This window comes from Condylostylus longicornis, unplaced genomic scaffold (genome assembly GCF_029603195.1).
Source record: "Condylostylus longicornis isolate FDR11 unplaced genomic scaffold, ASM2960319v2 ptg000015l, whole genome shotgun sequence".
NCBI classification, from domain to species: Eukaryota; Metazoa; Arthropoda; class Insecta; order Diptera; family Dolichopodidae; genus Condylostylus; species Condylostylus longicornis.
In genome coordinates this window covers 2836041-2850215 of record NW_026577984.1, presented here as the reverse complement: position 1 = coordinate 2850215, position 14175 = coordinate 2836041, and the positions used below count along the sequence as shown (strand labels likewise).

The window sequence follows — 14175 nt, the reverse complement described above, 5'->3', positions numbered from 1 at the left end:
TATAAATTAAAACATATGTTCATAATAATTAATTAAAAAAAAAAAGTAATTATATTATTCAATAATTAGAAAACTTAAACAACAAAAAAAAAAAATAGTTAAAATACAATTCAATTCATTTTGTATTTATATAATTTTATATATAATTAATATTTATGTACGTATGTAGATAGTTTTTTAAATACAATTTTTTTTTCTATCAATAATATAATTTGTTATTACTCATGTAAAAATTTCAATATTGATGAATTTTTGGTATTAATATGAGAAATATTTTTATTTGATACCATAAAAGATGTTTTTTTTTTTCGGAAAATTCTTTCTACTTTAATTAAATTTATATATGTATAATATAATAATATAAATTATTATGTAAATTGATTTTAAATGAGTTTCTTTTTTTTTTGCTTTATATTTATATTTTTTTAAATTTCCAGAGAATTTGTGGAGAAAATGCCATTGTTACTATTATTATGGTTTAAATGAAAATCTTTTCGATGACGATAATTTATTAAATTCTCAACATATTTATCATCTTCCTTTAAATTATTATTTAATATGATATTATTGTTATGTAATTGTTTTGTTGGATTACAATAATTATTATTATTTTGATTTTTTTTTAATAACAATGATGATGATGTTGATGATATTAACGATGTAGATGATAATGATGATATTGATATTATTGATGATTTATTTTTAGTAGAATTTTGTAAATTTTGATTTTTATTACTATTCATTTGATTGTTATTTAATTTTTGTATGCAATCATCATTATTATTAATATTATTAACAATTAATTGTTGTTCGTTTTTATGAATATCATAACCTTCTTCTAATAAGTTCAATTTTTGATTAAATTTAATATTAATTGGATTTTGATTTATGCTAAAATTATCATCATTTATTTTATTATTTGTGATATTTTCAATATTATTTTCATTTTTGTCAACATTATCATTATCATGTTCATCATCGTTGTAGATCATCATTATACTATTACTTTTGTCATTTTCAAATTCAATTTCATCTCTTATAATGCTTTTAATTTCTTTAACATTTTCATATTTCATTATTACATTATCATCATTAATTAAATTATCATCATTATTAATATTCTCCTTCTTAAAATTTTCTATGTTTTTATCGTTGACAATGTTGTTAATTATTTTGATTCCATTTATTTCGATATGATTTATTTGTTGACAATTTTCATTTTCTGAGCCTTCAATATCATTTTCATCATCAATATCATTATTAGCATCATCATAATTTGTATCATCATATTTGTTATCATATTCCTGTGGTTCTTGTTTCATTTCTTGTATATTATTTATATCCTGTTTTACAAGATTATTTAAATTATCTAAAATATTTATTTTATTATGTGTTATTGCAGTTTCTGCTTTCATATGTAAAAATTTATCATCATATGTTAAATGGTTATTAATATTATTTGTTGTTACTACTGGCAAAGTGAAGGCCAATTTTGGTTGACCCTATTTTCGACGACGAATTTTTGTTCTCTGTTGTAATTGTTGAGAATCAAAATTATTTATTAATTTCTTATTTTCGGTGCCAGCTCTAATCGCTGTTATTAAAAATCTTAATTGCATTAATTGTACAGCAGTTACTCTTGGATTACTACAATTTTCTAACCATTTCAAAAATTTTTCACCATGCTCTAAAGCTTCATACAAGCCGTCAATATCATCGTCATTAATATTTTCGTCACCATATTTATCAATTGAATATTTTTCATCTTTATCTTCTTCTTGATCCGTTTTGTCACTATTGTTATTATTATTATGCTGATGGTTATTATTATTTAAGCTATCACTATTATAACTGGCATCACTTTCACTACCATTTGAATTAAGTTTATACAAGAGATTGTCCAAGGTTTCTTTGGAATTTGTGACAGTATCAGCTTCGCTTTTAACAACACCATCTGGAGTGGTTGTAGAACGTGGACTTTTACTTCCAGTGGATTTTGCTGATAAATCTTCTGGTTTATTATGATGATGATGATGATTATGTGTTGTAGTGATTTCGTTGTTATTTAGGTTATCAATAACACTAGGATCTTTGGTTAAATGTGAATACAAAATATTTTCATATTGGGGTTTCATATCAATGCTCCCGGCATTAATACTTAACGGATTTTGACCACCTGGCGTTAATGTGGTGAGACTAGCTCCAAACGCTTTACACCAGTTAAACCAAGCCGAATTTTTGGTATCATCTGAACTTCCAGATGGTGTGGATGATGGAGTTTGTGGAGTGGAGAATATGGGTGGTGTAGCGCTAGCAGTTTGCTGACCTGCTTGACTTTGTGGTGTTGATGCTCTGATTGGCGGACTTGTGGAGCTTGGATTAGGTGTTGTATACAAATTATTAAGTCCTAACATTGCTTGCTGTGATTTTAACCAATATAACAGTGGATCTTCAATATGGCCATTACGGTTTATTGAAGGTGGTGGTAATGATGGAGATGGGCTTTTCATTTTTGTTTTGTTATCGGAACTTAAATTCAATCCAGTGAAACTATCTGAAGCACCTACAGAATTCGAACGTTGGTCTGCTTGTTGTTGTTGTTGCTGCTGTTGCTGAGTTTGGGGTGAAGGTTGTGCTGCTTGTTGTGATTGCTGTTGTTTGGCCCAATTCTTTACTGTTAAACCTGTTGGAGACGTTTTTTCATTTTCATTTCTTGGACTATGAGCTGGTGGTTTCGGTTTCAAATTACGCAATGTGTTATTGTTTAAACCATTCAAACCAGACATCGCCGCTAGGCTAGGATTCAATTGTGCAATTAAATTTAAATTTGATGTTAATTCATTGAAACTAATTGCTAATGGACTATGTGATAAACCAGTTAATCCTGATAAATGTGATAAACTAGTTAAAGGACTTATTGCAGCCAAAGATGGATCTGATGGTCGTGATAAATCTGCTCCACCAAAACCTTTATTTTTTGCACCATTTAATGCAGCAGCAAAATCTGGATTCTTAAATGCATTGCTATAATCTGGTCCCAAACCATTAAAACCCATTTCTGAAATAGCTTTATTAGCACTAAAGTCTAATCCATTTAATGGACTACGTTTGTAAGCTAACTCGTCATATTTTATTTTATTGGAAAAATTTAATGGTAAAGATGAATCTAACTTTTGACGTTTTTCTTGTGGTCCACCAGCACCACTTAATAAAGCAGCAGCTGCAGCAGCAGCTCCATCAACCAATTTATCAGTAAGTGAGTCAGCTGCCATTTTATCTGGTGCTGATTGACGTGACATATACCGTAATTTTTCTTCATTTTTACACCAACCGCGCAATGTGGATTCTGGTACCCCAATATCTCGTGCCACCGAAGCTTTTGATTCACCATCATGTATCCTTTGTATTGCTTGAACTTTGTCGCTTGGTGTAAGGCTTCTTAACGGACGTTTGCCTTTGGATGTCATCCTGACATTCAAATGTTGATATGTTGCTGTATCCAGTTTTAAGCCGTTCTTTTTCTGTTCACCTGTGAATTAAGAAGAGAATTAAATTTATTTAAAAATTTTTTTATATTGAAATGATAAGGCTGATATAAATATAATTACAATTTGTTTTGAAATACATATGTATGTCTGTATTTTAAATTTAAAAAATTATTTTCTTGCTTCTCTTCGTTGAAATAAATGTTTTTATTTAAAAGCGAAAAAAAATATTGCCGTCAATTTTTTCAAATTTTGTTTATGCCTACTTCATGTTTTAAAAATAGCGAATTAAAATATTTATTATACAAAATTAGTTGTTCATATATGTATGTTCGTACATATTGTTCTTATATTGTAATAAAGTTTAACATTTTTTATATCTTTGCGAAGTTTTTCAATATTTTTTTCTAAACTTTGTAATTTTCTCATCGTCGTGGAGCGTTTTCTATTTTTTAATATACAAAGTTTTTTTTGAACTTTGAAACTGTTTGAAATTTTCGGAATCAATCAAACAGATTAAAAATTGTAATTGTTTTCAATGTAAGAGAATCGTTTTAAATTAACAAAATTAATTGACAAAATTGTATTAAATTATGTTACCTAAATTTTTTTTGGAATTAATTTCTACATTCAAACAACAAAATGTTCAGAAAATTTCTAAAAATCAAAAGTCAACAAAAGTGAAGACGAAACATTGTTTCACTTACATAATAATATCTTTGTTTATAATTTTCCGACATGATACACTCAAACCCTTAAGTTCGAGTATTATCAAAACTGGCAAGTTTTCATTTTTTTTTTTAATATTTCGAATTTTAATTATATTAAGGCACAATTTCTTTCTGTTTGCAGCTGTGTTTCACTTTATCATATTAGTAGTGTTTTGTAGCACATTAATTAACTTATTCTAAGTAAACTAATTCGTAATTTGAGTGTTCTTTTATTGATTGTTTATTTTAAAATAATTTTTTAAAATTACTTAATTATAGAATCTTAGTTAAAATTTGTTTGTGCATTGGTAATTGCTTAATAAATGCATTTTAATTGTTTATCAGTAAAATATAAAAGATAATAAAAAAAACCTTAAATATTTCACTCATTAACCACGTGGCAATTTTGGTTGACAAACAATAAAACAAACACATAATAAAATTAATTTTTTAAAACTGCCTTTTTTTAACTCCATTTTTATTTTGTTACCTTTATTTAATCTTCCTTTTGTGCAACGTTTTTATTCCTTACTAACATTTTTATCTTTTCACATTCATTTATTTATTTATTTCTTATGTAGTTTTATTTGGTTTTAGGAATGCAATGCATTTATTTGCAACTTTTGTTTTGTTTCCTCTTTTTTCGGTATTTCAATTTTTTTTTATTCATTTTTTGTTCCCACCTTAAAAAGTTAATTAAAACATTTTTAAGCCTTTTACATTTTTTATAGTATTTATATACTTGCTCTTTTATATTTTTTCATTATACTTTTTTGCTCCGCCTTTTAAAAATTTCTGAAGAAAATATATCAAAACTGATTCATGTATAACAGTATCATAACTATACACATAAGAGATATAAGTATATTTAATATAAATATACTCCAGAATATTTTATAATATATCAATAGCTATATTATATAATAACAAATATTTCAAGCCACAATATAAAAATATATAAGTAAATATATATGTACGGTTGCACATACGAAAAGTGTAAAACAATGTTTAAAGTCTTGAATAATCAACAGAGGCGCATGATTCGCGAAAATTAAAACAGAAACTAAAAATGAAAAAAAAACACAAATGTCGAATGCATAAAATTTGTATATCAAAAAACCGGAGGAACCTAAAAAATAAAAAAAAACACAAAAACAATTAAAAGAAAAAAATTTCATAGTATGTAGATAAAAAAAAGGAAATTCTCAGCAATACTGTGAATAAAAAACAAAATATTAAAAAGAGAAGGCATAAAAATTTAAGCCCCAACATGAGCAACAAAAAATATACACAAACAATACTACCATGAAATAAAAGGAAAAAGAATAAATATGTACACCTATATTAAGAGAAATGAATAAAAAAAAGAAGGCAAGTGAAAAGCACGTTTTCAACCTACCTAAGTGTTGCAATAATTTTTAAAAAAGGCAACAACAAAACACAATGATTATAAAGACAAAAAACAAAATAAAAAGGAAAATAAGCAACAGTACAAGCTTCACAACAATGTCTATATATTACTCAGCAGTCAGCACACAACAGAATTAATAAATAAAACTGCTACAACTACTGCCTACACAAAAGAACCATAAAAACAAAATAAAGAAAAATAGAAAAAAGAAATCCGAAGTTTTACGAAGGATATTTATGAGATGCACACACACAAATAAAAAAAAAAGTTATGTATTGTAAAAAATTCTCTCAGATTCATGAGGCATGCATATGTTTTCTTTTGTAAGAGAAAAATAAAAATTTTTAAAGAGAAATGTGATAATTGAACACTTACATTTTCTCTTTCTCATCTGCTTCTCAGCAAAACGAATTGTTATTTCTTTCTTGTTAGAAGGAAAAAAATAGGAAAGGAAGGAAATTTTTGTAAGAGAATTTTTTTTATAGAGGGGAGAGAATAACAAAAATTTTTTATTTTTTCTCTTAAAAGAATTTTATTTGCATTATTTTACTGTGTTAGTGAGAAGTTCATACTGGTTTGTTTGTACATTACGGTACTTAAATAATAATTATAGAATGGTTTGATTTTTAAAATTTTTTGTATTTTTTGTAAAGGCTAACAAACATTTTTTTGAATATGCATTATGTATGTATTTATGTACGTATGTATATATAAATCAGAAATTTCAAATTTCATATTTGAATTTTTTTTAATCAATAAAAGTATTATTTTCAACTCTGAAAAATCAAACTACGTACGTACGTACAAGGTACAAAAAAAACTATTATATTTTTTGAAAACTGTAATAAACGACTACTTAAATTAATTTTTGTTAAACTAAATGTTACTATGTAAACAAAATAACGTACACATATAAAAATACCATATTTAGGTGCATAAAATATAAGTAGAATCTGAAATAAAATTGAAAATTTTATTGTACGTTTACGAATTTTGACAAAATTAATTAAAATTATTTAGAATAAAGCATTTTTCAAAGAAAAATATTTTTTTTGTGTATTTTGTATAAAGTATAACATTGCAGTAAAATTTTTACAACCAGAATCGCTTAAAATCTGAGAATTTAATTTTTGATAGAAAAACAATAATATGCGAAACCCAATAAAATATTTGGAGAAAATATTATGACAAATGTCGTCATACTACTTAAGAAAACATTTTAATTGCTGATAGTTGTATAACAAAAAAAATTCAATTGGATTTTATTTGTTAACCGAAGTTGAATTATTTTTCTTACTTCAAAAAAAAAATTAGTTTTAAAAGTAAATGAAAAAAATCAAATTTAATTTATCGAGTTGAAGTTGATTTTATTTCTGCTCTAATAAAAGAAATTGTATTAAAACTTACTTATGTAGTTTATTCAAAGAAAAATCCACTTAATGTGGATACCTCGTCAAATTAATTAAAATTAATTTTTAAAGTATTAATTGATTGACGAAAATATCGTAAGCTTTTTCATTGCTATTAAGGAATAACTTGCCAAATCGTTTCTCTTATATAGGAAAATATATAAATAATTCATAATTATTACCCGTGAAAGATCTAAATTTAGAAAAGCTCTAATACAGACTAGAACTCAAAATTAAAAATTAGTATACAGTTTTTAATTAGGTAAGTAAAAAAAATTTTGTAGTTTATACTGAAAATTTAGAAGGACTAAGTAGAAGAAAAGGCACTTTTTACTCTGTCCTTTCGTGTTTACTAAACTGTTTTAAAAATTTTTAAACGTTCTCTGATTATAAGGGAGTAAAAAATTTTACAAATTAAACTGCCGTTTTCGATAAAAAAAATTAATGAAATTGCTAACGTTTTAAATTTGTTTTCCTTAATTTTATATTTTAATTCTTTTTTTACCCAAAACACTATCAAAGATGAAAATGGGGCTAATAAAGTTTATGAATCTTATACATTGCTCCATATAATTATTTTGCCTACTTTAAACTTATTCTTTTTATATAAAATGTACGAATAATACGCTAAATGTAAGTAATTTCCATAAAATTAATAATTGTACAGATATTCATAAACGTAATACTGCAAAATTATAACGTGATGAATATGCAATACAATATTATTAACTATTGTAGAATGTCAAAACAGTTTATAATGGTTACTTCTAATAAAAACTTCGCTATACGTTTGTATAGTGAAGTTTTATATTGCGAAAATATAGAAATCTTTAAATCAACAATTTACCCTAAAAAATTTTTTTCTGTAATTTTAGTAACATTTCAAAAAAAAAAAGAAGAAACTTAAAAATTAAAAAAAAAATAGAGTCTTTGTGTTGGTATGACTCCTAAAACGTGCTCGGAACGTAAACTTTGCAAAGATTCAAAAAATTTTAACAAAAATTCCCGATATTGCAAACTGTTCAAAAATATTCAAAACGTGGCGGATAAGCAAAATGAAAATAAATTGAGTATAACAAAAAATTGAGTACCCTTCTTACCATTAAATAATTGGTAAAATAAGTGCTTAAGTGTTAAAATTTTCATAAAAATGCTGTTTCTTTATGAAATAAAACTAAGTAAATATATTTGAGTTTTTAGACATCCTGTGAGTATTTAGACGACTCTGATAACAACTTAACCGCAAAATATATATTGATTTAGCCAGTCGAGATTAAAAGATAATTAGGAATTTTTATTTATGTCGATCAAAGTCTTTATTTAAAATAAGTAAAGTATTTGGAATTAGTGAGATTTTACAGTTTCTTATGTTCTCAAATTTTTTGCATTCACTCTTGAGAGTTCAAAGTAAACTAATTAGATATTTACAAACAATCTCATTTTTTAAATACTGCTGGACAAAAGTGGAACATGTGTGCACTCAAAAGGTTAAATAATTGTAATTAATTGGTGTACATCAGCATTCACAATCAACATTTACTGTAGTATGATATCAGTTGAATTTCATTGGAATTTCTTAATTCCTTAGGTATTTTTTTATAAATTTTACAAATTTACTCAAAATATTTCTATTTCAATAATTATTGTATTTAATTCTAATAGATTTTCAGTGAAAATTCTCACTAGTCTCCTCATATTCTTGTAAAATTAAGCTATTAATATCATCGAATTTGAAACATGTTTATCAACAATGTTGAATGACATTTAAGTGCATTATTCAAAGTACTTAATTAGTACATAACAATATTATTAGTACGTTTCTTAATTCAAATTTGTTTAAATATATATATAAGTACTTACTGCATTGCATGTGTGTTTGCTTAAACACAATTAAATGTTATACTTAAGTATTAAAATTAAAAGGATATTCGTTACATTCACAAAAATAATGTACGAAAATAAAGAGTAGGTAATAACGAAAATAAAATAGAAAAATGAAAATATATTTTGAAAAAAAATCCTTAAATCTAAAAATAATAATTAATTGCATTCTTTAATTTTTCAATTTCTTTTTCATATTTGTTTTTCTATTGTATGTTCGTCCTTTTGGGTATTTTTATTATAATTTTATGACTGTCTGTCTGTTTGTTTTTTTTGTTTTTTTTTTTAATTTGTTTTTATTACAATTTTTGTTTTTTGTTTTGAACAAATGAATGAATTAAATGAATGAATGAATGAAAAACATTTTTTTTTCTGTCTCCCATTCTTTCATTTATCCCCTGCGCCTCCCTTATCACATCTAATATACCACATTCAAGTCACTTGTATCAATTTACTCTGTAGAATAATAATAATAATAAAAACAAGATAATAAAAATAAAATAAACACGTGGTTAGAAAACGTGCATTTTTTTTATGATATTTTTATTTTTTTAATAAAATAAAAACTTTCGTACACATTATAAATGTTTATTTTCCTGCATATAGTACATTTGCACATATATACTTAAGTACTTCATATATAAATGTGTGTACGTTTGTATATTTATAATATGTTAGTATCAAAATATTTAATTTTTTTTTTATTATTATATTTATGCTTTCCTTTTACATAAATACATAATAAATTTTTATGAAATTTTCTTTTTGATTTTATTATCATTTTTATTTTATTTTCACATTATCTTTTTTATATTTAGTATTTTGTTTTTTTTGTATTCCCTGCTTTGACCATGAAATTTTTTTCAAATTTTTTTTTTTGTTCTTGCACATATACGTACAAATGTATGTATTTGGAAAGGAATAAGAAAAAAAAATCTGTAACACAACACTAAGTATAGGATATCTATATCATACATATATGTGTGTATGTCTATATATATATACCAAGTGAATATATTCAAAAAGGATATAAAATATACACGTAGATAAATGCATATAAATTCGTTATGTTTGTATGTACGTAATATTAAAGTATCTGTTCCCTTTTTTATAGTTTGTTTTTTTTTACTTGAATTCAGTTAGTATCATTATTATTTTTATTGTTGTGTAGCTATTACTTATCAGCTGTTATAAGGATTTAACGTGTGCAAAATGAACATACGAAAAAAAAATTGTATTTTTTCTTTTTCAATTTTTTTTTCCTTTTATGTGTCTGTCTTAAAGCTTTTATTACAGTTATTTGATTATTTTTCTTTTTATTTTTATTATTATTTTTTTTCTTTTTTTTTTTTAATATTTTTATATATACTTATATATTATACATATGCATGACTGTATATAAGCGTGTATAATACATATTTTTTTTATTTCATGTAGGTACTTTGTCTTTGCAAAGAAAATTCGATAGAAAAGAAAGCAATATACAAAAAAAAATTAGGTATAAAATGTATAGAAAAAAAAAATTATTTGAACTTTTAGTAAATTTTTATAGATTTTATTTTTATTTTTGATTATTTTTTTATTATCTTTTTTTCTCAATTCCTTTCTTACAAATTTACTATGTGTATTAACAATAAGGAATATTATTTACGTTTGTACTTGGATTGGATAATATAGGGTAAAATATTAAATATAAGGACTACAAAAAAAAAAGAAGTAAAAAGAAAAAACAAAAATATCATGTTTATAAATACTTTATAAATGCTATTTAAGTATTTAAAGATTTATCATTTATGTAGTACTTACATACATACATATATACATAGCCATTCATTCTTTATTAGAACATTCACCACAAATATTATACATGGAATGATATATACTTAAGTATATAATGCATATGCACAAAAATTTTTACTTACATATGTCTACGTATAATATGTTATTGTGGTATAATTAGATAAATGAAAATCTATAATGCCTCTGATACCAAACATCAATTTAAAGAAAAAAATCTTCAATTAAGAAATAGCAAAGTTAACAAACAAGGTGTTGTTAATAAAAATTAAAAATATTTAAAAAAAAACATCATTTGCAGTACTCATATTAATATAAATTTCGGTTCAAATAAAGCGTATAACGAAAAAAATGTTGTATAAAGTTGAAGAGGCATAAAATTCTATAAAAAATAAATTTTAAAGAAATTATAAGAAATTTTGTAAAAGATAAAAGTATTGATTTGATTAAAAACTTTGAATTTGCAAAAAAATTAAAGTTAAATAGTTTTTAAAAATTTAAAATAGGTGAATATCCAACTGGCAAAATCATTCTTGAATAACAAATTCAAAGCAATTTTTGGAACAACACGGAATTCAATGCTTCGTTAAAATTTCTGCGTTTAAATAATAAGGAAGACGATAATTCACCTAGTCTAAAAATTTATTCGTATTGCAAATTTAATGTGTCATGTTATTATTAAAGTTCAATTATAAATTTTTCATTGAATTCTTTTTTCTAAATGCTATGTCAAGTTTAATATTTTAATTACAAATCCAGACTTTCTGTCAATTCACCAATTCACCAATGGAAGAAAATACAAAATGCTACTTATACTTTACATATGTATGTTTTTTCCAAAATTTTAATTGAAATTTTTTTAAAAGTAGAAAAAATGGGCCAAATTATGTGCAAAAGTTTACTTAAAATCTCAACATAATCAATATTTGAAAGTATTTAAGTACTTTCATAATTATGCAGTTATGTATTGTAAATATTATGTACTTGATTATTCATGTGAGTAGATGAGTAGTTTAATTGAGTTATTAGCAAAATTATTATTCTATTTATTTTTCTTATTTAATCTTTATTGGCCTATTCATTTGAAATCGTATAAAAACATAAACAGTACAACTGTACTTAACTGTCAATAATAATAATTTTAATTTTTTTTATTAGAATTATTTGTATGTATATAATGTACGTCATATCACATATGCATGTAACCATGTATGTATATGCACTGAATGAAATCTTGATAAAAAAGCTATGTTGTTAAATTACGAGTCACAAAGGTTTTAGGTATACAGAGATGGGTAAGTTTTTTCCTCACCACTTTCTCTAAATTTAATTGAAATGACAACATAATTCGAAATTCACCATGACAATTGCCAATACATACATTCATAGTTTGTATTTAGCATGATACAATTGCCAAACTTATAAAATGAAATAAAAATTTTTATAACGGGGAAACTCTCAATAAAATCAATTATATAAGTACACCTCAAAAGTTGAAATTAAAATTTCATACATACTATGTACATACTTAGTATAAAATTTTAATTTCATACATACTTAGTATGTACTTATATAGTATAAAACATATATATATATATGTGTATGTACATATTTAAATATTATGTTTACATATGGATAAAGTGAATTTTCTGAAATTACAATTTATATATTATGAAAAAAAAAAAATTTTTCGTTGTGGTGAATTTGAATACTTTCAAAATGTATAATGTGTAAACATAAAACCGAAAACAAATTAATTATTTTTAATTTATTTACATGGAAATCGCATAAATTACATTTACTAATCGTATACATACATATATGTGTGTAGCTGTAGAAAAATAGATAATGTGAATGTAGAACCTAAAATATCACTTACTTTTATTCATTATTATATTTTTTTTTATAGAATTTTATAATTACAATTTTTTCTTTTTTATTAAAATTAATTCAAAAATTTTGAAAAAAAATTTCAAATAACTGAAGTTAAGTATAACAATTCATAAAAATACATAAAGGAAAACATTGGAGCGCGAATTCATTTTGATGCATAACATAAACACACGCATAAACATAATTAGAATTACACTACCTCAATAAGGTCATATTTTCCTAAGGTATTATAATTATTTATAGGAGCACAAATACTTAGAAATTTTATACTCATATGTATATTGAATTATAAAAATATGAAAATTACTTCATCAAAAAATATAAGTAGAACATAAAATCTAAGAAGTTTAGAGTTCCTTAAAAGTTAGAAAGAAAAAAAATAAATAAAATTGCAGAGGCCTAAACTCCTTTCTTTAGTTTCTTTACTTTTTTTTAATGAAATTTTTTATTTTCTTAATTTTTTTTTAAGAAAACCTACTTATCTACATATTATATTTATAATATCTTATGAATTTTTTTCATATGCACTTATATATACATATATATATATGTACGTACACACATATTATATATTATACATATATATATATATACATATATATATATATATACGTACACACATATTATATATTAATTTTTTTTATTATATATGCACATACTTAGTGTAGTACGCAAAAATAATAAAAGAAGTGTGCTGTTGACACAAGTTGAATTTTTTTTTTATATTTGAGCTCACATCTTTCACACATATATGCATGTACATATAGTTATAATATATGTACAAGGATGCAAAAAGGATCTAAAAAACAGTACGAACAAAATGATATGAAAAATATAATATGTATATATCAGTATGTAGCTATGTATGTATATAATTTATATGTATGTTATATATATTGTTTTGAAACGTGTCGTATTTGTCATAAAGGATAAAGGAATATAAAAAAAACAACATAAAAAATGTAATATGCATGCATGTATGTTACATTATTTTTTATTTTTTATTTTTTCTTTTAATAAAACTCTTCAAAGGATTTGCGGATGCAGGAAGTCATATGATTTTTGACCTACAAAAAAAAAAATTGTACTATATGCATGTGTTGTGTGCCTTTTTTTTTCTCTTTACACTTTATATTTTTTTTATTCTTACTTTTTTGAGTCATTCTTTTTTTATGAAATAATTTTTAATTTTGTATATTTCTATTTTATTATTATTTATTTAAATCTACTATTTTATATATTTTCATATTGTATTTTAATATTGTTGAATATTTTTGTATTAAGAGTGTTATTTTATTTAAGTATATAAAATGCATTTTTTATTTAAGTAGTACAAAATATTTAATAAACACAAAAAATTATTCCAATTTTAATTTTTGTCTTCTTTTCATATACGTTATGTTTGACAAGTAGTTATTTGTCAAGTATTTGTCATTAACAAATTTTATTATTTATCTACTATGGGCTGTTATAAAATGGATGTATGTACATATACAAATAGATATGTACATACAACTATTCTGTTCACGTACGGGAACACTGTAATTAATGAGTTATAATTTTGTATCACACACCAGTTGAGATTTTTT

The 14175-nt window shown here is 23.5% G+C and overlaps 1 protein-coding gene across 1 annotated transcript; it reads right to left on the bottom strand.

Annotated features, from left to right (window-relative positions):
• Positions 1-1495: 1495 nt before the first annotated feature.
• LOC129605854 (protein distal antenna) lies at positions 1496-3524 on the bottom strand. Its single transcript, XM_055515832.1, has one exon. It carries the CDS (start codon positions 3465-3467, stop codon positions 1503-1505), a length of 1965 nt encoding a protein of 654 aa, XP_055371807.1. The 5' UTR covers positions 3468-3524; the 3' UTR covers positions 1496-1502.
• Positions 3525-14175: the final 10651 nt, after the last annotated feature.

What these genes read in the sequence shown, in the direction of transcription:
- LOC129605854 (XM_055515832.1), bottom strand. Translation starts at nt 3,467, where the DNA reads ATGACATCCAAAGGCAAACGTCCGTTAAGAAGCCTTACACCAAGCGAC.